The sequence below is a fragment of the Conger conger genome, chromosome 3 (assembly GCF_963514075.1).
Source record: "Conger conger chromosome 3, fConCon1.1, whole genome shotgun sequence".
NCBI classification, from domain to species: Eukaryota; Metazoa; Chordata; class Actinopteri; order Anguilliformes; family Congridae; genus Conger; species Conger conger.
The window spans coordinates 58,600,084-58,625,399 of NC_083762.1; the positions used below are offsets into that span (position 1 = coordinate 58,600,084).

Below are 25,316 nucleotides of genomic sequence, written 5' to 3' on the forward strand. Positions count from 1 at the left end.
TTCATGAATGCAGAATCAGTTGTTCAGAAACATTGACGTTTACTGTGGAAATGTAACGATTTTACAATCTGCGCTAATTTATTTGTATTGCCGCTTTGGCACTGATCTGTTACGGCCGTGACAGTTTAACGCTGTTGAAATATGTTTATCGACCACATCCAGGGGACAATAACGGCTGTGTTCTTGGCAGAATTTGAGTGCGTTTGAATTGGTGCAATCTGCCAGCCGGTTGGAGCTGGAGCAAGCTGTGCGTCTGAAATTTGGACGTGAGTCACAGCAGCTAAAAAACAAAACAAAACTGTTGCACAGTTGAAAAATGAAGATGGTCACCTGACGCAGACTGCCTTCGTCCAAAAAGTGCCCCTGTTTTAGGATTTGCCTTTTTTTGTTTTGAGGTGTTAGCTGTACATGGCTGAAGCAGGGACCTTTGCGTTGTTGCTCCGTGGCTGAAATCTGTAGTTTACCGTGTGGCAGGTTGGTCTCATGACAGCAAAACGCTGCCCTCTTCACATTCGCGGTCTCATGGATCTTCCCACAGAAGGGTTCCATCTAGGGGAAAATTTTGGTAATGCGCGTTAAACCATTGCAGGCATTTTCAATTTGTTCCACCATTTGAAAAATAATGCATTTAATTTGCTCAGGGCATATTGAATTAGCAAGGACACTTAACCCATTATAAACTAAGGTACCCTACAGAAAACCCATAGAAAGGCCTAGGAATCACAGTGCACAATGCAACGGTCATGTGTCTTGAAAAACTATCTTATGATCAAATACATATATATTACATTACATTACATTATTGGCATTTGGCAGACGTTCTTATCCAGAGCGACGTACAACAAAGTGCATACCCATAACCAGGGATAATGTAATATAGATGTAATGTGCAGGTCGCATATGCCCATAAGGGATTAAAGGACAGGGATCAGCCTGATGAGATCTGATCGGTCAGTGTTTCTAATACACTGGAACACACCCCTCACTGAAGAGAGCAACCACAGGCAGCAGCTGATTTCCTAAGAATTCAGTCGTGGTCGGTGATGGACGAACGTTGCGGTTGAAGCTGGTTTCATGGAGGCAACCAGTGATGTGAACCACAGATGTGTTCCTCTGAAAGGATGTGAGGTCATCAATGATGTCATTCCTCTCTGCAGAAGCCCCTCCCTTGCTACATTTCAGGTAGTAGTAACAGTCTGTTACAGGCCTCTTTTAAACGCCATCACGCATTTGTGGTCTCTTCCTGATTTTAGTATCTAAAATGTCCACAAAACATTTGCAAATAGCAGTGGGAGTAAAGTCCCTACCTCTGCCCCAGAGCCCAATTCCCCCTCCTCTTCCTCCTCCTCATCCTCTTCTTCCTCCTCCGCCTCCTGTGGTCTCTGTGTTAGCATTTAGCAATGTCATCCACTAATTATGCAAAGACATACATCATGCTGGAAACCGTTTTACAAACAGCTCTGAAAAAGAGCAGTTAAACCCTAAAATATGCATACTTCTGCCAAAATGGCTAGTGTTGGAATGGAACTCAAATTGAAAGCTCCAGGTTGATATGAACAGCTTAAAAACAGGAGAAAAATGTGCATGGCCCTTTAATAACATAACCTCCTGACGGGCAGAGACCGAGTGGTGAACTGTCCCGCACAGACGGGCTCTGGCGCAGCGAAGACACCAGCTGAGGCATTCTGGGAAATGGCATTAGAATTGGGCCTCCATGTTCCGCAGTGAGCAATATCCTAAGGGCCTGTTCCAGAGCACTGTGTGCCCCTGCTGCTAAACAGTTGCTATAGAAACATTGTTGTTGTTTTTTTCTGACCTTGTGTTAGTGTTTTGTTTTCCAGCAAACATGATTTTTTATTTTATTTTATTTTATTTTTTTTTGCTCGGTTGTGCAGAGAAAGGTCAGGGATTGACAGATTTGAAATTCCGCAGATGAGCACGCTTGCAGGCCTGAAGTTCTAATTTTCCAGAAAATCCTTTATCCTTTCCCCTGACATACTCCCCCTCTTTCCCTCTCTTCTCTCCCCCTGTCTCTCGCACTGACTGCCCGTTCGGTTGTCTGTCACCTCAGGCAGTTTGCAGAGGACGTGACCTCCAGCTTGTCTAAAGTAATGCGAGAGAACCAAGCCTGAGTCTGTAATGTGTCTGTTAACCCTGTCAGTACCGCAGACACTGGGGGTCTGTTAACCTCAGAACTAGAGCTACTGAGTGTCTGATGACAAAAAGGGAAAATAAATGTTTAATAAACTGGAGCTAATGATGGTCTGCCTTACATTGCCATCAGATATCAAGATATGTACTATTGATAATTCATATATGTCATGTGGTTAGACATGATGAAACTGCACTTTGTCTTGACTTTGAGAACCTTATGCACACACATACATACAGACTTACACACACACAACACACACATATACACCAGCTTGATCGTGGTCTGCTCACTTGCGTTCAGGTGTAATAGCTGAAGGTTGTGTTGCTGCTCAATCATTGTTAAACCACTGGTGGACCATCACCCACTTGAAGTGAATACCTGATAGTAATCGGTGCTGACTTTATTGTAGTTTTTGGAAGGTAGAAATCACCTTGTGCTTTTCTGGATTAAATGTCTGCCATTCTACTTTTGTGGATTTGTTCCACAGGTTGATGAGTGTTGTAAGACTGCAACAGTGTTCTAAGGTACTAAAAGATGCTGATTGTGTCATCTGGTTTCATTAGAATGATGCTTATGGTGACTGATGGCTTTGTGAGAATGATGATGGCGTCTGATGGTGTTGTAAGAATGATCATGGTGTCTGATGGTTTTATAAGAATGATGGTTATGGTGACTGATGGTCTTGTAAGAATGATGATGGTGTCTGATGGTGTTGTAAGAATGATAATGGTGTCTGATGATGTTGTAAGAATGATGATGGTGACTGATGTTGTGAGAATGATGCTGATGGTTTATGGTGTCATAAGAATGATGCTGATGGTGTTTTAAGAATGACACTGATGGTGTCTGATGGTGTTTTAAGAATGATTCTAATGGTGTCTTATATTATAAGAATTGTGGTAATGCTTTCTGATGTTATAAGAATGATGCGAATGGAGTTTGATGGTTTTATAGGAATGATGGTTATGGTGACTGATGGTGTTACAAGAATGATTCTAATGGTGTCTGACAATGTTATAGGAATGATTGTAATGGTGTCTGATCGTTTTATAAGAATGACTAATAGTGTCTGGTGTTTTAAGAATGGATATAATGGGATCTGATGGTATTACAAGAATAATGATAATGGTTTCTGGTGGTGTTATACGAATGATTGTTATACTGTATGAATGTGTTATGAGAATGATGCTAATGGTTTCTGATGGTGTTATGAAAATGATGCTAACGGTTTCTGATGGTGTTATGAGAATGATGCTAATGGTTTCTGATGGTGTTATGAGAATGATGCTAACGGTTTCTGATGGTGTTATGAGAATGATGCTAATGGTTTCTGATGGTGTTATGAGAATGATGCTAATGGTTTCTGATGGTGTTATGAGAATGATGCTAATTTTGTTTGACCATGCTTTAAGAAGTATGCTAATTGTCTCTGAGAATGTTATAAGAATAATGCTAATTGCTATTTGTCTCTTGGAGCTAAAAGAGCTGGAAATTGACGACTGCCTGATCCACTTCAGACAACTTCCTGGTGCAGTGCGCAATACACACCAGCAGAGGGCATTACGTCACACTGGTTCAGCAGCTAGACACCCAAGATTTATCTGCTTTCAACATTTTTCAAACATTTGATTCAAATCAAATACATTTCAGGACTAAAGAAAAGTTGTGCATTTTCGTAGATGGTTGTCATTAAGAGTATTTCACTGTGGCTTGCCTTAATCAGGGTTTTGCAGAAGGACTGCAAACGGTTTTGAATTATAAAAGCCATGTTGTGTGTAAAGTCACTGGAGGAAAATAACTGGCAATATTACAAAATACACACACACACACACACTCACTCTTACACTCTCTCTTTCACACACACACGCACGCACGCACGCACGCACGCACGCACGCACGCACGCACGCACACACACACACACACACACACACACACACATTCAGTTTGAATTAAGCCTGTATCATTCTTATCAGTTTTATGCCAATTTGCGTTTATCTGTCTGAGTGTCTCGGCCTCTTTGCGCAATGATTCAGACAGATAAGGTCTGAAGATTTATGGTCACCAGCGCATGGAATGCTGAGATGAGGCGTCTCACTTCACTGGCGAGTTAATGGCTTCAGTGTAGCTGCTAGAACACCACACCACAATCAATGCCCCCTTTTCTAACCATGAATCAATTACACGTGTGTTTAAATAGAAGCCTTTACAGCCATTAGTGCATTCAGCAGATGGATATATATTGTGTGAGTCTATTTTCATTGCTGTGTCTACACAAAGCGTAAGTGTGATGTAAATGGGTTGTTTTATATCTGTTTGTTGTGAAATTAGTACAATCTTGTTTCATCACCCGCGGGATTAGTTTGGATTGTAAATTGTGCATTTTTTGTCCTCTGTCTCCAAGGTGCATTGAACTGTAATTATTTGAGTTATAATGTTAATACATATTTTCAGATAAAGAGCTGCTTTGAGCTGTTGCATACTGTACCAATTCAGGTTGAGTTGTTTGCACTTTGGGTTGCAGTTTGGGTATTAAGAACTAGCTTGACACACTGATAACCAATGAAAAGTATTCCCCACCTTGTGGGTTTTGCAAAGCCTTATTGGCCCCATCATAGCTGACAGCTGTAGCTGTTTAATAAAGGAAGGAATAAGTTTGTTTGGTGGTTTTAACCCTTTGAAGAGTATGATTTTTGGCAACTCCCATTGCTTTCAATTACCAGTAGTGATTGTATTAGACTGGTCTTCACTGAGCAGTCTAATCACATATCGGTGATCTTACACCTTAAATAAACAAAGGGTTAAATCTTGTGTATGCTTCACAGTTGATCGGTAGAGCTCTGGCTTTTCTGCGGCTTCATGATGAATGCATAGTTAGGTCATTTGTAATATGACTGTGCAGAAGCGTTTGTTGTTCCAAGGCCTGGAGACTGAGTTGTGTTTTGACTTTGATGGAGGACGCTAGCTCTTACCCCTGCACATCAGAGCTTCCCCTTTGTTCTGTGGAGCACCGTAAATTACCCAACCTGCATCAGCAAGAGAGTGGCAAGGGGGCAATAACCACAGGCCGTCGACACGCACTGCAATAAACCAAACTGTGTCTGTCTGTCTGTCTGTCTGTCTGTCTGTCTCGGTGTGTGTGTGTGTCTCTGTGTGTGTCTCTGTGTTTGTGTGAGTGTCTCTGTGTGTATCTAGGTCTCTGTGTGTCTGTGTGTTTTGGCAGTATACGTACTGATTGTTTGATCGCAGGAAGGCACTATGGTTGGATTCCGCTGGGTGATTCCACATTACAGGGATATGCCGTCCACAGTCTTGTTCTTTAGGAAGTAGCCAAATGTGTACTCAGCCACAGTCTCTCGGCTGTAAAAACCTGCTGTACGTGTGGGTATTCTGTCCCCCCACCGTGCCCCCTCCACCTTCATTACCCCCGCTCCCTGATCAGTCCCACAGCAGCTTAAAACCTTTCCCTGCAGCGGCAGAAAAACGCACTTTTAACAGTCACGCTAAGGCTCACACGCCCCTCCCACCCGCGTAGCTGCGATATTAAACGTTAGCGGTGACAGAAGCGGCCGCTGTCAGACGGCAGAGGGCAGGCTCCCTGGGGGAGGGGGCTTCCCGGTAACCCCCTCCACCTCGAAACGCCCTCCGTCCCCCGTCTCCGCTCCACACGCTGGCGGCTGATTGGTCGCTTGCCCTCTCGCTTCGCGGAGAGAGAGGAGGCTGAACCGTCCGGGACCCTGTGTGTTGAAGCGCACGGAGGGCAGACGGCTCGGATACTGTCCCTCGCGCACACACACACACACACACTCGCGCTCACACACACACACCGAGCGAGGGATGAGCTGAGGCTGAACGGACGAGCGGGAGACAGCGGCGATGAGTGTGGCGATGCGAGCCGACAGCATGCTGAGGAAGCTGGTCTGCAAGAGGATGTGCGGCCGTAAGCAGCTCCGTCGCCCCACCCCACCTCCCCTGCCAGGCAGACGGCACACAGGCGGTGTCGTTACCCCGGCGAGCCGCCAACCGTAAATATTAGCCTAGCGGGGCTTCAGGGGCCGGCCTCCAGTCCGGACGCGGTTCTGGATCCAAGACGGGACCGCGACGGGTCCGACCGTCTTGCTCGGCATCGTTGGTGGAAATGCGTCGGAATGGGGACGCTGTGCCGCGGGGGGCCGTTAGCGGCACGCACAGGGGGTGGGAGGGGGGAGGCGTTTTCTCTCTGGACGTCTGGCGCCTCGGCGTAGCCTGTCGTCTCGCCTTTGTCACCTCCAGGAGGGTGTGTTTGCCGGCGCGCGGACCCCCGCCGTCTCGGCAACAGTGTCTGGACCCCCTCTGAATAATTCACGCTTATTGACGGTTGCCATGGCACACTTCCGTCCCCGGTGTCCTGCTAAGGCATCGTAAACGGCTGTTCCCACAGCAACGCCTCCCCTGGAGGGGACAGAATTTCCTTTTAGTTTGAACTCTGACCCCCCCCCCCCCCCGGCCCGTGTCTGCTGCCTGCTGTCATCGGGGAATACATCAGCAGAAACAGGGTGGTGCTTATTTCACCAACAGAAAATTGATGAAGTCATGTACTCATGTTTTCTTAGAACTGCCTTTCATCGGTTTTCTCCAGAAAAGTAATCCGCGTTTGCCTTTTGAATGTTACTGGAAACGTGTTTAACGTTATACGGAGTATCTTTGTAGCCGGAGGCGTGATAAAATCTCTCCTTTCCGAGAATGACAGCGGAATTCCGATATGGGGAGAAACGGCTGGGATTAGCGTGACGCCGAGGAAAATCCGGATTACGCAGCGGAATGCTGCTCGCACGCACGGCCGCTGAGATTCCCGAGGAATGGTGTTTGGCCTTGGAAAATGTTGATGTTGTGATCCGGGGGATGTCGGCGTGCGTTGGCTTACGTGCTCGTGCCTTCTCCCGCAGAGAAGAACTTCGACGACGAAGACTCCGTGGACGGGGGCAGGTCCTCTTCCTCCAAGTCGGCCCCCAGCGGCCGAAAAGTTGTGAGCATGGGCTCCATGCGCCGGCCTGGGACTGCAGGGCCCAAAGGCACAGGTGAGCACGAAACACACACACACACACACACACACACACTCACCACCCCTAGGACTCTTGTTTAGAAATCTGTGTGCAAATGCGTAATTGTTTTGGATTCAAATACTTTTCTGTGCTCAATTGATTTTGCCTGGTGTTATTGAGCCGACAAGAGGAGCAGAAGGCAGGGTTTTCCAATGTTATGAGAGTATTACGTAAGTTCCAATACACCAGACAAGCTCTGTAAAGCGTATAAAAAAAATGATCCCTTTTTATACGTAGTCCTCCCATGTTTCACAGATGAAATGCTTTTGTTCTTGGGCAGTTGCTGCCTTACACACTTTGCTCATGTCATGACTCTGACAGAAGTCAATCTTGGCCTCATCTGTCCGCAAGAGCTTTTTCCATAACTATGGGCTCTGAACCTGCCTATTCTAGGGGTGTGCGTCTTGCAGTCTCTAGATCTGTTTGTGAAGTATTCTGCTGAGAATAGTCACTGATACATCCATGCCTGCCTCCTGAAGAGTGTTTCTGTGAGACAGATAAGTGTTTGAGGACTTTTCTTCATTATGGTGAGAAATCTTTGTTCATCAACTGTAGAGGTCTTCCATAGCCTACCAGTCTCTTTTCAATTACTGAGCTCACCAGTGTTCTCTTTCTTCTTAATGATGTTCCAAACAGTTTAAGCCTATGTCTTTGACTGTTTTTTTAATTTATTTATTATTTCTCAGCCTTATGATGGCTTCCTTGACTTTCATTGGCACCACTCTGGTCCTCTTGTTGACAAATACCAATTACAGACTACAGAGCAATCAAAAGCCTAGAATGAAGACTAGAGACTTAAAGCATTCTTATCAGAAACCGCTGAAAAGCCAACTGTCAAATTACTTTTGGTCCCCTAAAATGGGGGGACCAAATGTGTATAAAAAGGGATGATGCAAAAAAGAAAACTGCAAAATATGCTGGTGTGACTTATGGGGTAAGCATATTTTCTATGTGTGTACTTTCCAGTCTAGCACCACTGTCTCCAGTTAAATGTTATCTTTAAAGAGTACAGCCGCCGTGCTTGACAGACAGCTGCTGAGGGAGAAGCCAGAACACTGATGGTGTCATTCCTGCCAGCCAGGGTTCACATTGTTTCACAGTTAAAGAGCGGATGTAAAAATACCTTTTTTGAATGCTTGGATGCTGTGGTGCGTGAAGGCTCTACTGATATTCATGCTCATGCTCTCTGTTGCCACCACAGGGAAAGAAGGTGCCAGTGCAGGCGCTGTGGATGAGGAGGACTTCATGCGCGCCTTTGAAGATGTTCCCGCAGTACAGGTATGCAGGGCCAAGGCTAGAAAAGACCCACAAAATGACAGTAGGATGGGGGCCCACAAGCCCCTGCAATGCCCCTGCAATGCCCCTGCAATGCCCCTGCAATGCCCCTGCAATGCCCCTGCAATGCCCCTGCAATGCCCCAATGCTGATCTGTAGTTCACTTTTAGCTGTGACTTTATATGTCTGTGTCATCACCCCCCAGATTTACTCAAACAGGGAGCTGGAGGACTCCTTGAGCAAGATCCGGGAGGTTCTCTCTGATGACAAACACGACTGGGAGCACAGAATCGTCGCGGTAAGAACGGTTTTCCCTCAGGTCCTGCGCTTTCGGTGCATTGTGGGAAACTTTTAGAGATGCCGGATTTGTCATTAATGTAACCGTGTGGATTGATGTAAGGAGATTTCATCTGGCCTGGTTGGTATCAGACAGACTGATTTGATTGGTTTGCATCAGATGGACTGATTTGATTGGCTTGCCTCAGATTTGATTGGTTTGTGTCCGATGGACTTATTTTGATTGGTTTGCATCAGATGGACCGATTTGATTGGTTTATCTCAGATTGATTTTGAATGGTTTGCATCAGATGGACCGATTTGATTGCTTTGCGTCAGATGGACTCATTTTGTTTGGTTTGTTCACTTGGCCCCCAGCTGAAGAAGGTGAGGTCTCTCCTCCTGGCGGGAGCGACAGAATATGAGGGCTTCTTCCCACAGCTACGCCTCCTGGAGGCCTCCTTCAAGCTCTCGGCGAAAGACCTCCGCTCTCAAGTGGTGCGCGAGGCCTGCATCACGCTCGGGTAAGCCAAGGACACTCCTTTCCACCTGCTACCTGCTTACCTGTGTAAAACAGGGGTCAGGCCTGGGTCAGACGTCACTGTTTTGGTTTCAAATACTTTCGTACTCTTAACTGAGGTTGCCTGGTCTATTGGAACCTACTGTATGAAGTGCAAAGCCCACCTTCTGGTCCTCTTGGTTCGCTCATTTGCCCAAGGCCAGATCAGTTGAGGTCAGAAAAGTATTTGAATCCAAAACGTATTTGACCCAGGTCCGGTTGGGCGAAGCTGGTAGGCGGTGATGCGATATAACGTCAGAATTCTCATTTGTAACACAAACCAAAAGGAGTAATGACCACAAAGCAGATTTGAACTGCAAATTAAGGTTGTTGGGTCAAGGTTTATTCAAAGCAGCTTAGGCTTACCTGCCGACACCCAGACATACAGCTACAAATAGACAGCTAACTGAATGGCACAACCTTGGCAATCACATTTATCATATTCAGCAGGAACCTCATGGCTAGCGAAGGCCAAGCTAACATCTGGGTTAGCTTTACATTCCGATGACTGTTATAGCTGTAAAGACAATATATCAGCAATTATATTTTTATATTCATGTGTTTCAGCAAGGAAGCTAAGTACTTTTGGTACTTAAAGACCCACTCAGTAAGTTGCTAATAAAATGCTCATGGCTTACAACAAGCAAAAAGACAAAAGATATGGTACAGTAGTATAGAATTATTGTCCTAATAAAATGATGGTAAAGATAATCATAAAAAGCACTTCAAAAGGATGAACAAGTATTTAAATAAGTGTGGGACCGACACTTACTTCCATTTTCATCTTCCGTCTTCCACTTTCATTATTTATTGTTTTATATAATGGAGGTGAATGGAGTCCTTGCTCAGGTCATCACCATGAAAATGAACTCATTACACGTTAGGCATGATATCGCAAAGAATAGTTAGCTATTACCACCATAACTAACTACCTCAGATGTACTTGACATTGCCAGAGTAGCCTTATGCAAACTGCAACAGTAACAAAGGCTCACTGGGCTAAGCAAAGTTATTGGCCAGGTTCAAGATGTAAAAAATTACGAGGACCATGATCCACCAAGGTAATTGTAGAGAGATTAGTCATTAGTAATGCATTTTCCTTGAAATAATTGAGTGCTTTCTGTAGCGTAGGCAGGGAAATGAGCGTAATTCACATTTGAAGAAGACTTGTAGGCGGGGGGGGGGGTTTCGTAATTAACAAAGTCATCTTCTCCAGGCTTGACCGAACGAGGCAATCCTGAGCACTGGGTCATTAATTACAGTTCATATGACCGTAATATGGGCTTAACGAGGTGGAACCCTGCGTTGAGTACCGCGGCGGTGGTGAAGGTCGCTCGGCGGTGTGCTAATGTCGTCGTTTTTTTACGGGGGTCGTCTCTGAGGCTGACCACTCCGTCTGCGAGAAGTGCCAAAGCTGGCCGGCTGCTGGACGGCGGTTTGGCAACGTCTGAGATTTCAATCCAATTCAATTTTATTTGTATAAGCGCTTTTTAGAGGCGTAAGACTCTCACAAACCCGCTTTACTGAGTAGCAGAAGGGCAAACACGAGGCTTGAACCCCCAAATAGCAAGCACGTGATTAAAAAAAAGAAACAACAACTCCCCAGTAGGGAGAAAAACCTTCAAACAGCAGTGAGAAAATGATAAAATAATAACTTATTTGTCACTTGGCTAACACTTATCCAAAGCGACTTACAGTTGATTCAACTAAGAAGCGGGCTGTCCCCCCAGGAGTAATGTGGGGTTAAAAGCTTAGTTCAAGGACCCAACAGCTGTGCAGATCTTATTGTGGCTACACCAGGGCTTGAACCACCAACCTTCCGTGTCCCAGTCATGTACCTTAGGCTACAGGCTGTCCCAATTAAAGAAATCTCAGGAGGAACTCAACTATAGAGGGGGGGGTGCCCATCCTCTGCTGCTCAGGAAGTGTAATGGCAAATGGATATAACAGAAGGAATATTAATGTTTTTCTTCTTTCTTTTTTCTCTCTTCAGCCACTTGTCCTCCATCCTGGGGAACCGGTTTGACCACGGCGCAGAAACCATCATGCCCACGCTTCTCAACCTGGTCGCCAACAGCGCCAAAATCATGGCCACGTCAGGCATAGCTGTAATCCGCCTCATCATACGGGTGAGGAGTGTGCCGTAAAGCAGCAGGTCTCAATCGGGGCCAGGGCCAAAAAGGGGGCCTCAGGAAGCTGCCAAGGGGTCCTTGAGATGATCGCAACTTGTTTAGGGTGTAAAGCATGTTTTCTTGGTCACCGAAAGACGTCCTGCTGTGTTTTTAGTTATGCTGGGATACCCTGTGGTGTCATTGATATCTGGGCTGCACCTGGCTCCCTGAAGGAGATTAATTAAATAATATTCTGTGTATAATTTGCTGCAATTGGTCTGTAAGCATTTTTCCATGCAGGGTTGCTTGTCTTCCTGTGTCCACACAGTCATCTCATTTGGTTAACCTTACGTTGGATGTCGGATGGGTCACAAAAACGAATTGGGTGTGGAGGTTTGGAGCCTCCGATCTGGGATTTATGAGGGGTAAAAGGGCACTGGGACACATGCCGTTCTCACCCCCCTCCCCTGCAGGGCAGAGGGGCTGATTGACCCGGTAGTGTGACTTCCAGAGATGTGTTTCAATCCTTCTCTCACTCTCTCTCTCTCTCTCTCTCTCTCTCTCTGTCTCCCCAGCACACACACTACCCACGCCTGATCCCCATCATGACCAGCAACTGCACCTCCAAATCTGTGGCAGTCAGAAGGTAAAGTAACTCAGTGTGACCGTTTGAGGTGCTTGTGTTATTTTCTGCTCTTATGTGAGAGGGCTGGGTGTTATTCTATCTTCTATCTGTCTGTCTGTCCTGAGGCTATTTGTCTGTCTGTCTGTCTGTCTGTCCATCCTGAGGCTATCTGTCGGTCTGTCCTGAGTCTGTCTGTCTGTCTGTCTGTCTGTCCTGGGGTTCTTTGTCCTGAGCTCTCTCTGTCTCTGCTCTCAGGCGCTGTTATGAGTTCCTGGACCTGTTGTTGCAGGAGTGGCAGACACACTCGCTGGAGAGGTGAGACCAATGCCGCTATGTACAGCCATCCTCTCTGTACCCCGCCCGTCACCTCAGCCTTTAGAGGGTAGCAAGGGCTGTTCTCTGAGGAACTGAGCCTAGCCATGGTGTTTGTGGATATACCAAACCTTAAGTCCTTATTACCAAGCCACGATCATCCAACCTCAGGCTGTTCAGTCTTGTCTGAAAAGGGCCGCAGATTTTGTTTAACCCAGTGCTACGACGCCTGATTCAGATAATGAAGTAATCATTGTCTTTAATCAAGTAGAATCAGGTGCAGGGTTAAAACAAAAACCTGCACCCACACCCACACCCTTTTAAACGTTTCTGTTCCCACGGATGAGCCCGGAACATCAGACTACTGCCCAGGCACCACTGCCCCAACTTGTTCAGGGCAATTCCACAGAAACTGACATTACTGCAGGATATTTGAGTGGTAAATTCCAATACAGCTACATAAGAGGCATGTTTTTATCCCCCTCAGGAAGAGAGTTTACCACCCAAATATCCAGCAGTTGTAATGTTAGTTACCGTGGAATTGCCCTTCATCTTTCAGACTAAATGAAGGCTGTCGGGCCGGGGTGGTAAATGGGGTAGCGGCTCAGCGGGTAACTAATGAGCCCTCGGGGATTAATTTGATGAGAGAGGGTGGGGGGGGGGGGCGAGGTGTCGGCAGTGGGTGGTTTCCATGGAAACCCGCAAGAGACCCTTTAAAAGTGCTCCACGCGACCGCTCCCCCCGAGAGCCGGATCGAAGCGCGGGAACGTCAGGAGCTACCCACGCTGCCACAGCTCGGAGGTCCGGGTGTCTGTAGGAAACGGGGGCTTCAGGGCAGGGCGGAGTCGGGTTCGGTAGCTCAGAGATGTTTCCTCGCTGTCCCAGGCACGTGGCGGTCCTGACCGAGACCATCAAGAAGGGCATCCATGACGCCGACTCGGAGGCCCGGTCTGTCGCCAGAAAGTGAGTCTAATTTCTGTCTTTTTATTTCTTTATTTTATGTTTACACAAACAAGAAACCAAGTCTAATTATGTTTTGTGTTGTATGATTAGTCTTAAATCTTATTTATTTTACTTTTTATACTAAATAAACAAAACATTTGCCAGTGGGGTAAGACAGTTTGAATAATTTCAAGATTTGCCATTGGGGTAAGAAAATTTCACTTGTCAATTACTTGGTTACTTAAAACAAGATAGTATTTCATGCTTGAGAGAAAAAAATACTACGTCTCATGACAAGACTAAGACATTTATTAAGACTTTTTTCCTGTGACAGTATTTTGGACTGGTCTAGATGTTTTATATTATATAAGTTTTTATATTTAAATCCGAGTTTTGCAATATCATGTGAGGTGCCAATTGTGTAAATGCAAACTTTCATTTTTCATTACTTTCTCCCAAGTCTGTAAAAAGCATTTATTTATTTGGTCCGCTTTTACATTCCTGCTAATTTTCTTAATTAGGGATAATTGGAAGCTTGCTGTTTATGACAGTGCTCTCCTGCTTGTCTATGCAATTCAGGAGGAGAAAATGGCTTTGCATAACAAAACATGCCTCAAATACTCATTAAGCTGTATCTTTGGAGGAAAAACTGCACTAGACAGATGTTTCTGTCTAGTTTTTTTACAATTGAAAGATATGGCTTAATGCGTATTTGAGGCATCTTTTGATGTGAAAGTACCTTTTTTCCTCTTTGATGTGCTTTTTTTCTGTTTTTGCACCAAATTTTAGTCTTCAGCACTGTAATATGAAACTTTGTCAGTCTCAATGATTTTCCCTCTGATGAGCTTGGGTTGGATCAGTGTTTTGAGTCCGGGGCTGAAAGCTGACGGCTTTCCCCTCTCCCCGTTTCTGCAGGTGCTACTGGGGTTTCCATGGACACTTCAGCCGGGAGGCGGAGCACCTGTTCCAGGCCCTAGAGTCGTCCTATCAGAAGGCCCTGCAGTCTCACCTGAAGAGCTCTGACAGTATCGTGTCCCTGCCTCAGTCTGACCGCTCCTCCTCCAGCTCCCAGGAGAGCCTAAAGTGAGCCCCTGCTCCTCCCCTACACTGCCCCCTTTCCAAACCTAACCCCCCTGCCTACCACCCCTTCTCTCCTACGCTCCCTCTCACCTCTCTTAGCTTGGCTATCCCTGCTGCTTGCGTTGTGTGTAATCTGCCTCTGGTCCAGCTGGTTTAGGCATTGCCACAGCATTGCCTTTGCTGAATGTTAGCATGATTACAGCGTTAGCGTGCTCGCAACATTAGCGCACTCGAAGTGTTAGCTTGCTCGCAGTACTAGCCTTCTCACATTGTTGATGTGTTCACAGCGTTTACCTATTTGCAGCGTTAGCGTGCTCAGTAATGTGGAGTAATGTGCTCACACTGTTAGCCAGCTCTGAGTGTTAGCATGCTCAGCACTGTAACAGCCTCTGTATAGAGTGAGATGTGAAATTTATTTACACAGCGGCCATAAATCCGTGTCATCCATCCAGCCTTAAACCGTACAGAACAGCTCTGCAATAAACCCCCACATTATGGCGAGATGGTGATAAAATTCCAGCGTTCAGACATCGGGGGGACGGGGTGGGGGAAGGGGCGGGGAGGGGTCGTCGGGCTGTGCGCTCGATAGCGCAGTGAAGGAGATGAGCGCTTCCGAGGGGAGCGTTTATCGATCCCACGTCGGAGGGCGGCTAATCTCCCCTGACTTGCCGCTTCATCGCTGCCACCGCGGTAATGACCGCAAAATCAAAGGCCTCTGGGAAATTCGTAGCTTTCGACGGCAGCTGACGAGCTCTTCAGTCAAAGTTAACGATCTCCCCCACCCCAGCCGGGCCCAGTATGTGACCTTATCTGTTTCCGTGCTTCAGTCGCGAGCGAGCAAAAACCTTTTTTTAGGGGTAAGACCTAGGCCACTGGCAGTGTGATTCTGATTGGAGCCGATCCGTCGTCTTCAGAATTACTGCGAGCTGATTGGATGGCTTTCAGCAGAGGGGGGCTGACTTCAGTTGACCGATGTTTGTGTCTGTTTAACGCATCCCCGCTGTCTGTCAGCGGGTGACCTCATATTCGACTGGAACAGCGTTTCAACTTCTGTGAGGTGTTACCGGTTCTGTTGGTGCTACTTTTAATTGGTCAATGTGCAACAGCCCTGGCCTTTTGGGGATGACCTCTCCCTTTTTCTGGCTCTTTCTGAACGGGCTGCGTTTTCAGTTGTGCTCAGGCTGTAATTCTGGTTTCTGGTCTGCATTCAGGTCCATTCTGGAACATTCAGTCAGGAGCGTAATTTAATTTTCAAACACAGCAGGGGTGTCGTGTGTGGGGGTGGGGTGGGGCGGGGGTGAAGTTTATGTTACAACCGTCTGTAAAAGCGTGGGGGACAGCCCCCCCTCTAATAACGTCTATATATTCAGCGTTTTTTATAAATGTCTATTTTCTTAATTATGCAATGTTCAGAAAATGAGCTTTTGCGTCTGGAAAGGTCAGGCCAGAAAATGTCAGAGCAATTCAGAGACGTGGAGCTTCAAGCTTCAGTAGGTCCCCCCTGAGAAGGATTGCCTGTGTGTTACTTTTTGAATCTGCGGGGTATTTCTTATGCTTATGAACAAAGTTAATTTGAAATGGACAGATGGACGGTCTGGTTCTAGAGGGAGAGTAACTGCCCTCCCCTTTTCCCACCACTTACCCTCAACTACACCTTTACGCATGCTCAATACTCTGCTGTAGTGTGCGTGCGTGCGTGCGTGCGTGCGTGCGTGCGTGTGTGTGCGCGTAAGCGGTGTGTGGGTGAGAGACCGTTTTACAGTTTCTCCCTGTGTGATATTACGTTCTTCTCTCCACAGCCGTCCCCTGTCGGTTAAGAGTCACATTGGAAGCAGCATAAGCCGAAGTAAGGAGACACAGATTTTATCTTTTGGTCATAGTCGTAGTAAAAATGTTAATTTCACTTGGGCCACTTCTTATCTGATGTTTTTTTCCCCCATGATGAAACATTGATTTTCGTATTTATTTTTCAAAATGTAAAACATCCTTGCATGCACTGTTTATTGTCATCTAAATATTGTTGAATAGTATATCGGTAAATTGTAAGTCTTGCCTGGTTCTCTGCTCAAAGTGTGTGTGTTAGATGAAAGATAGTTTGTCACCACCACCCCCCCTCTAGGGTGGTCAACTTAATTCACAAAATTACACACAGAGGCATCACACATGACAAAATACAAAACAAAAAATAGAACAGAACGGACAAAAATGCAGAGATAACAAAGCAGTATGAGAGAGCACATTGTAATGTAATGTAATGTAATGGTAATGCTGGTGAGGTGCTTGACGTATTGGTTATTGAAATGGCTGGATATGGTGATGAAATGGGGAATGGAGCGGGGTCTACAGAGGAGTCCACTCTCAAGGTATTTCATGAAGTGAGCCCAGCTGTCAAGGAAAGATAGGATGTTTTCTCTTAGAGGATAGTTTGTCTAACACTGCCCCCCCCTCTCCCCCCCCCCCCCCCTCTCAAAGGCAAAGGGGTGACCCCCAGGGTGTCGTCGACCCCCGGCTCCCTGCAGCGCTCCCGCAGCGACATCGACGTCAACGCCGCCGCCAGCGCCAAGCACAGGATGGTGGCCGTGCCCTCCGCCTCGCCCTTCAGCTCAGCTGCCGCCCTCCCCCCGGGGTCCTACGCCTCTTTAGGTAACATCCACCGGCCCTAACACCGCCCCCTGCAGCACCCCCAACGGCAGGACGGGGCTGCCATTAATCTCCCCCTTAGCTCACGTTTTAATTAAAGATGAAAAAACTTGAAAATTGCTGGCTTTTACGGTCAGATCAGGACATTAATAAAACCTGACAGATTCCACAGACCCCATTAAACTGTGCAGTGGGGAGGAACAAGTGATGGGCTTTATCACTGATAAGCGCTTGGGCACTTTTTCTGGGCGTTTACTGTAATTTATGGTTTAGGCCAGGAGTCTTTCGGACTGTTCCGGAATGTAAAGGAGTTTTTATTCAATCAACTTTTTATTTTTGTTTGTTTCACTGTTCAGTTAAGCAACAACAAAAAACATCTTATTTTATGGTTTCATTTCTGAAAACTGCACTACACCGGGTAACGGAAAAGTTAAGTCTTGGGTTTTAAATTAGCAAGTCCTTCTGCTAGTTTCAAAGTTTGATATTTTTGTTGTTTCTGTTTAACTTTACTTTACAATACTTTTACAATTTCATGCCACTAACTGTGTTATGAACTTACATTGACTTAAGGCAGCACATGATGGACTTGCTCAAGGCTCACCAAATCGTCTCTCTTTATTGGGATTTAACTCAGGCCTGTATTCAGTCAACATTTCTGCTCAACTTCCAAATAAAGACAAGCGTGACGCTTTTTATTCACGAACACAGTTCGGCGACTTGGATTTATCAACCGCTCAACTTGCCAAACTGTGTTCGTGAAGAAAAATCTCACATTCTTAATCGTTGTGGTTGGATGTTGACTGAATCCAGTCCTGTTTTGTGCTAAAAACTTATTTCCTGTGCCCCCCCCTCTTACTTCTCCTGGCTAATCGATACTAATTCTCCTCTCCTTCTTACCCACCCCGTACCACTCCGCTGCTTTTGATTTTTGCCCAAAGACGGCACGTCGGGTAGACCCGAGGGTAAGCGTGTGTGTTTGTCTGTGGTGGAGCGCTCCGCCCGTCCCCGACCCTCTCCTCGGTCTGTGTCCGCCTTTTACTCGCCGCTCATCCGTAGAACTCTGCATGGACTGTCTGCATGGTGTCGACCCCCACCCGAGCCCCCCTCCCCAAATTATCAATGTCTCCGGCGCCAAGATCCCCCCCCCCCCCCTCCACCTGTATGGACGGCCCCGGCTTCAGTCAGTTTCAACATCATATTTTCTGTCCTGTTCTCCCCAAATAGAGTGCAGTCTCACTGTGTGTTAATGTCCATGTAGCCCCCTGCGGTACCATGTTAACCCGTCGAACTGTGTCCGTTGGGTTTGATTGTGATTTTATTGTGTTTGCTATATGTCTGTGGGTGCCCTGATGATGCAACTGTTTGTGATGTTGGACGGTTGCCCAAATACAAATTTAGGCTGGTAGAAAAGCTAAATTTACAGCTTAATTACAACTAATACTATGGAGCTACATCAATGCTACACAAGATGGGATCTGAATGTGCTCAGAGGTACTGTGGTTTCTTTGGGTGTCTCCTTGTAGGAGAGCTGTTGGCCACCCCAAATATCTACACAATGTCCTCCAACCTAAATGCCTATAGGGTCCTCCACCCAAAATACCTATAGGGTCCTCCACCCTAAATGCCTATAGGGTCCTCCACCCAAAATACCTACAGGGTCCTCCACCCAAAATACCTACAGTGTCCATCACCCCAAATATCTACACAATGTCCTCCACCCAAAATACCTTCAGGGTCCCCCACCCCAAATACCACGACAGGGTCCAACCCCCCAAATAGCTACACAATGTCCTCCACCCCAAATACCTACAAGGTCCTCCACCCCAAATACCAAGACAGCCCCCCCCCCCCCCAAAAAAATACCTACAGGGTTTTCCACCCCAAATACCTACAAGGTCCTCCACCCCAAATACCAAGACAGCCCCCCCCAAAAAAAAATACCTACAGGGTTTTCCACCCCAAATACCTCCTCAGGATCTCACCCCAGCCAGGGTGGGCTGAATGGAGCCCTCTATTAGAGAACATTGTGGGTGTGATCTGCCATTTTGTTTTAGACTTAGCAAGTAAAGATAACTCTGTGTATGTTTTGCAGAGAGCATTTTATAGGATTGCAGTGACGTTTAATGACCTTGTTCTGCAACACCTGTTGCAAAACAGAACTTTTTTTAACACAAATTCACAAACAGAACTAATGTGACAAGAGTGTCTAGACCAGGGGTCGGCAACCCTGGTCCTGGAGAGCCGCAGGGTGTGCTGGCTTTCGTCTCCACCTTAAAATAAGCAACCGATTCAGACCCAAGAAACCAGGTGAGGTGAGTTAACTGTGCAATCAACGGCTTTCATTGATCAATTAATGCCAAGTAACAACGAAAGCCAGCACACCCTGCGGCTCTCCAGGACCAGGGTTGCCGACCCCTGGTCTAGACAGATAGCCAAAGTTGAAATTAGAGGCTTATTTGGATTGACGGCATTATATTGCATGTCCTAGTTTGAATGATGTATGTCATTCCAGTGGGAACAGGGTTGAAGTCCCATCCACATTCTGTGAGTAGAGGTAGTGTCAAATGGCATGAAATAGAATTTTCAAGGTTGTCAGTCATTGACCCAGATGCTGGCAGGGATATTATGTGGGTCAGGCAATGGAAAAAATTTTTTTTTTTGCTTTAGGTTGTTAATTTAAGAATTACCTAACAACTATGCTTGTGAGAATAAATCCAGATGTGACGCACGGAAACATCTGAGTACACTGTGACCTTGTGGCCTAGGCCTTTTTTTGGAAACTGTGATGAAGTGGAATATTTCACTGACTTGATAAGCTTCACTGTGTATGGACTCACAGAATATGATGTTTAATGGCGATGTGGCCAGTGCATATGAATGATGTTTAACAGTGATGTGGCCAGTGTGTTTCAGTGATGTTTAATAGCAATGTGGCCCAGTGCATATGAGTGATGTTTAATGGCGATGTGGCCAGTGTGCATGAGTGATGTTTAATGGCGATGTGGCCAGTGCATATGAATGATGTTTAATAGTGATGTGGCCAGTGTGCATGAGTGATGTTTAATAGCAATGTGGCCCAGTGCATATGAGTGATGTTTAATGGCGATTTGGCCTGTGTGCATGAGTGATGTTTAATGGCGATTTGGCCAGTGTGCATGAGTGATGTTTAATGGCGATTTGGCCAGTGTGCATGAGTGATGTTTAATGGCGATGTGGCCAGTGCATATGAGTGATGTTTAACAGTGATGTGGCCAGTGTGTTTCAGTGATGTTTAATAGCAATTTGGCCAGTGTGCATGAGTGATGTTTAATGGCGATGTGGCCAGTGTGTGAGTGATGTTTAATAGTGATGTGGCCAGTGTGTATGAGTGATGTTTAATAGTGATATGGCCAGTGTGCATGAGTGATGTTTAACAGTGATGTGGCCAGTGCGTATGAGTGATGTTTAATGACAGTGTGGCCAGTGTGTTTGAGTGACATTTAACACTGATGTGGCCAGTGTGTATGAGTGATGTTTAATAGCGATATGACCGGTGTGCATGAGTGATTTATAACAGTGATGTGGCCAGTGCATATGAGTGATGTTTAATGGCAATGTGGCCAGTGTGTTTGAGTGATGTTTAATGGCGATGTGGCCAGTGCATATGAGTAATATTACATGTATGAGTTATATCTTCACCTCCTTGTCCTGGGTGTTGGTGTCTGTGAGATGTCACACGCCCTCTGTGAAACATGTTAGCATAGTTAAAGCATCTCCCTCTGTGTGTCCCTCTCTCTCTCTCTCTCTCTCTCTCTCTCTCTCTTCTCTCTCTCTCTTCTCCTCTCTCTCTCTCTCTCTCTCTCTCTCTCTCTCTCTCTCTCTCTCTCTCCCTCTCCCTCTCCCTCTCAGGACGGTGCGCACCCGGAGGCAGAGTTCGGGGCAGCACAGTGGGCGCGAACGCAACGGTGACAGACAGCAGGGGGCGCAGTCGGGCCAAAGTGGTGTCGCAGTCTCAGCGTGAGTGTCTGCCCCAGCGTAGCCCTGTTACCGACCCCCCCCACATCCCTGAGCCAAACCAAACGCAGCGCACAACTCACCTCCCTTTACACACGCGAGCGCCATCCTCATCCTGCGTCTGTCACCTGCCAGTATGACCTCTGACCTCTCCACCCCAGGGGCGGAGTCATACTGCATCCTCATTGGAGGCTCTGCCACTTCTCTCAATGATGCACCCCCCCCCCCCCCCCCCCCCCCCCCCCCCCGCATGCCGGTGGAATTAATCCGTTGATGTTCTGCTTACTACTTGATTCTTGTTCTGAGATGCTGAGTTTGACAGATGCCACTAAATAACTCACCCCGGTGCATGCTGGGTAACTCTCGTTTCATTTGCTGTTTATAACTGGCTACTTCTTGCTGTCTCATGACTCGCTTTCTTACACAAGGATCCAGATCAGCTAACCCTACTGGTGGTAAGCCCCCACCTCATCCAATCAGAACTGACCTTTCCCCTAACCCCACCCCCCCAGGATAGCAGGGGGGTTCTCTGCATGCCTTTTCATTGGTCCACAGTTCTGACCTCATCAGACAAAGCATGGCTCATTCTTGCTCACCTGCCTGTTGTGTATTAGATTGCTGAAGATCCTCAGATCATCAGAGACACACAGATATTTGTGCTTTTGCATTTGTCCTTGTTCTTATTTATTTATTTTTCTTTGTTTGGGTGTCCGTAATGTTGTTTGAGGTGTTTGTCTTAATCATTGTTGTGTTTTTCTTCAGTGCAGTTAAACCCCGGATTCAAAACCCACCTTGTCTGTCTTGCAAGTACTTTTATTGTCTGTAACACCATCAAAGCTTAAATCCCATATAAATGTTTGTTTCATTTCATATGGGTGAAACATTAGTCCCGGTTTTGAATTTAGGTTGTGACTTTTTTCATTAGAGTCTTGGCAAAACAAGTTTATTGTTATCTCAAGCAGGGTCAGCCATCAGTGTGATGGAGGGGTACAATTAAATGAAACGATGAAAGGTAACCTTTCAAATTAAAAGTCCTCAAATAAACATTGGGGAAAACGCATTGTCCGTTTTCTCCTCCCGTTGGGCGGGACTTCAGCTTTGATAGGTGGCAGAAGCCTCTCCGCATGCAGGGCAGAGTGTGTCTGTTGTGGGAGGAGCCTGTGCCCGTCTCTAACACTGTGTTGTGTCCTGGGACCTGTGTTTTTTGGGTCTGTCCCGGGACCCTGTGTTTTTTTGGTTACAGCCGGGAGTCGGTCCAGCTCCCCGGGGAAGCTCCTAGGGCACGCCTACGGGAGGGTCCCGCGAGCGTCCGCCGCTGTCACGCCCTCCGACAAACGCACCAAGATCCCCCGCAGCCAGGGCTGCAGCCGCGAGACCAGCCCCAGCAGACTGGGCCTGGGTGAGAACACACGCCTTACACACGCCTTACACACGCCTTACACACGCCTTACACACGCATTACACACGCCTTACACATGCCTTACACACACTTTACACACGCTTTACACACGCCTTACACAGGCATTACACACGCCTTACACACAAATTACACAAGCCTTACACACGCATTACACACGCCTTACACACGCATTACACACACTTTACACACCTTGCACATGCCTTACACATGCCTTACACACACCTTACACACGCATTATACACATTTTACACTCAGCCTGCACACACCTTACAGGCACATTACAATACAGACGGCCTACACACACCTTACATAAAGCCCACACACACACCTTACATGGACATTACACACACCTCACCCATAGCGTACAAACCACCCTACATACACACACCTCACCCATAGCGTACAAACCACCCTACATACACACACCCTCTCTCTGTACCTCTTTGTCTTTCGCTCTGTCTGTTCCACCCCACCCTCCCGAAGGCAACGTGCAGATAACAGAATAAAGCTTTGATGCTCCATACTGTGGAATCACAGTCATGCCAAAACCTGCTCAGAAACATGGGCCAACATCACAGTATTATTGCAGACCATCTTCAGAACATTAACTGTTCCCTCCGGCATCCTCAACGAGTGCTTTCTCCAAGCACAGAGCCCAGGCGCTCGACTGCTCTCCTGCTCGCTGAAGGGAAAGGGTTTCTTGGTACAAAGATGTTTATCTAACATCTACAGACTGAAGCAAAGAGCAGAATGCACTTTCACTGGGGCCTTTCAGACAAGTCACGTCTCAGCTGTTTGGAGATAAACCGCACACGGTGCAGCTGACGTCCCGCATCGTCTGCAGTTTATGACATCTGCCAGCCCGAGCCCATCTCCCCGCCATCTCTGCGGTTGATTGATTTAACCGCGCCGGCCTTCCTCCCCCCCCCTCCATTCCCAAACCCATCTGTGTGTGCGCGTGTCGCTGTGAGCTCACTGTGTGTCGTCAGCCCCATCCAGAGAAATGCTGTCATCACAGCGTCCGGGAAAGCCGTCTTTTCGTGTAGCCGCGTAACTGGAAGCGTTGCTCATCGTCACGGCAGCGAGAAAGCCGGCAGCGATGCGAGATGTAGCCTTGTTTTGGTAGCGCTGTCTCTTGGGCTGCATAAAGATAAGTCCGTGTGGGGTCAGGAGAGAGGTTTCTTTGAGTACTGGCTTCTGCCGAGCTGATGCTTGCAATGAGGTAATGTTTCTGCTGTCACATTGAAAATGTACAAATATTACTTCATTTAATATTACTTTCTAATTAATTTAATTGACATTTTCCCTTCCCACTTTTACTGAATTGGGCAGAAAAGAAGCCTGGATTTGGTGCTTTCTGTGTTTTGTTTTTTTTGTTCCTTTGGAGTAAAATAATTTCTTGGCAAGTCCTTTTTTGTTAATCAGTCTTTAAAAATGTGTTCGTTTGGCTTTGAATTTGGTTCTTTTGCAAATGACACAACATTAAGAAACTTTTTCTGGCATTTGAAGAGTGACCCCACCCACTCCGTTCTTAAGTCCTGTCCCCTTGTCTTGAAATAATGCACTGATGTCAGCTAACGACGGCTCTAACTCCTGCACCTTTCAGTGTCTAACCTGTGCTGTCTCGTGTCTCTGAGAGACCTAGCCCCCCCACACCCACCTCCCCCCGCCCGCCCTGACCCTGAAACGTGGAGGGGCCTCTCTGCCCCCGCTCCCCCCAGCCTGTGTTCTGTGTGGTAAAGTTCTTCTCCCCGCCGCACGCTAGCCCGGAGCAGCCGAATCCCGCGGCCCAGCGTGAGTCAGGGCTGCAGTCGCGAGAGCAGCCGGGACACCAGCCCCGCCCGGGGCTTCACCCCTCTGGGTGAGTACGCCACGTCACCCCACGTCACGTCGAGCTGGACCCGGACACGCCCTGCCCTCCCACCCCCATGCGGCCCAGCCCCCAGCCCCCAACCCCCGGCCAACCGGCTCTTTTCCATGCCCAAATTACGAGACCACTTTCCCTACTACCCCTTCTTTAACCCCCCTTCCCCCTCTCTGCACCTTTGCTTGCCCTTCCTGCATGCACTAACCCCTTCAGGGTCCCCGTCTGGGTGCCCAGCTGTCAATCGATGCTGTCTTCTGGAATGTTCTATTGATACTTACAGGAGATTGTACTCCCTAACCTGCCTGATCTGGCTTCTGATATGTGTCTGTACCTTTATCTTATAATATATTTTCTAAACCCTGTTTCATTCTTGATTTGGACTATTATGTGGTGGGGTTTTCAGGGTAACCGTAATCAAAGAATCAGCTATCTTTTCTTGTAAAATGCATCTTGGCAGGGCTTTTTATGTAAAGATGAAGACGCAACAGCTGACCAATAGGAAGGATGAGAGAACGGTCGTAGCGAGCTAACTCTGGCGCTCCCGTAGAGCGCTAACCTTTGTGGTCCTCTAGAGGGAAGACCCCCTCCCCCCTTACGCTCTACCTCCGATGCTTGTGAATGCAGCCTTTCTCCCCTATGCAGTGATGTCACACAGGAAGTGCCATTACATCGTCATAGTGTTGTCATGGGCGCGGTATCGCGTGTGTGTCACATTCACGGAGAGGGAGGGGGGTTGTGGCAGAGCATGTGAACCCCTCCCCTCCTCCACTGGGGGAGGGCCTGCTGGTGAGGTCGCCACTCCGAGCAGGGCGAGCGGTACCGCGTGTCACTAACCCGGCGGGTTTCGCTCCTTCCTGTCCCCCGCAGCCTCTCGACGTCACTCCCGTTCCACCAGCGCGCTCTCCACGGCCGATTCCTCCGGCCAGTCAGGTGACCTGCATGTCCAATCCAGGCCTCGGGCCCGGTAGCGTCCGACCAGCGC

General features: G+C 47.2%; 1 protein-coding gene across 1 annotated transcript in view; it reads left to right on the forward strand.

Moving 5' to 3' along the window:
- clasp1a (cytoplasmic linker associated protein 1a) overlaps positions 1-25,316 on the forward strand; it is a 92,020-nt gene that overhangs the window by 39,954 nt on the left and 26,750 nt on the right. The window contains exons 9-24 of the mRNA XM_061236182.1: positions 7,079-7,210; positions 8,436-8,512; positions 8,715-8,807; positions 9,164-9,309; positions 11,338-11,473; positions 12,031-12,101; positions 12,336-12,395; positions 13,278-13,355; positions 14,250-14,417; positions 16,214-16,260; positions 16,887-17,057; positions 17,993-18,016; positions 20,961-21,050; positions 22,291-22,446; positions 24,233-24,328; positions 25,202-25,264. Of these exons, the coding sequence (XP_061092166.1) occupies positions 7,079-7,210; positions 8,436-8,512; positions 8,715-8,807; positions 9,164-9,309; positions 11,338-11,473; positions 12,031-12,101; positions 12,336-12,395; positions 13,278-13,355; positions 14,250-14,417; positions 16,214-16,260; positions 16,887-17,057; positions 17,993-18,016; positions 20,961-21,050; positions 22,291-22,446; positions 24,233-24,328; positions 25,202-25,264 (1,608 nt within the window). The remainder of the gene's footprint in view (positions 1-7,078; positions 7,211-8,435; positions 8,513-8,714; positions 8,808-9,163; positions 9,310-11,337; positions 11,474-12,030; positions 12,102-12,335; positions 12,396-13,277; positions 13,356-14,249; positions 14,418-16,213; positions 16,261-16,886; positions 17,058-17,992; positions 18,017-20,960; positions 21,051-22,290; positions 22,447-24,232; positions 24,329-25,201; positions 25,265-25,316) is intronic.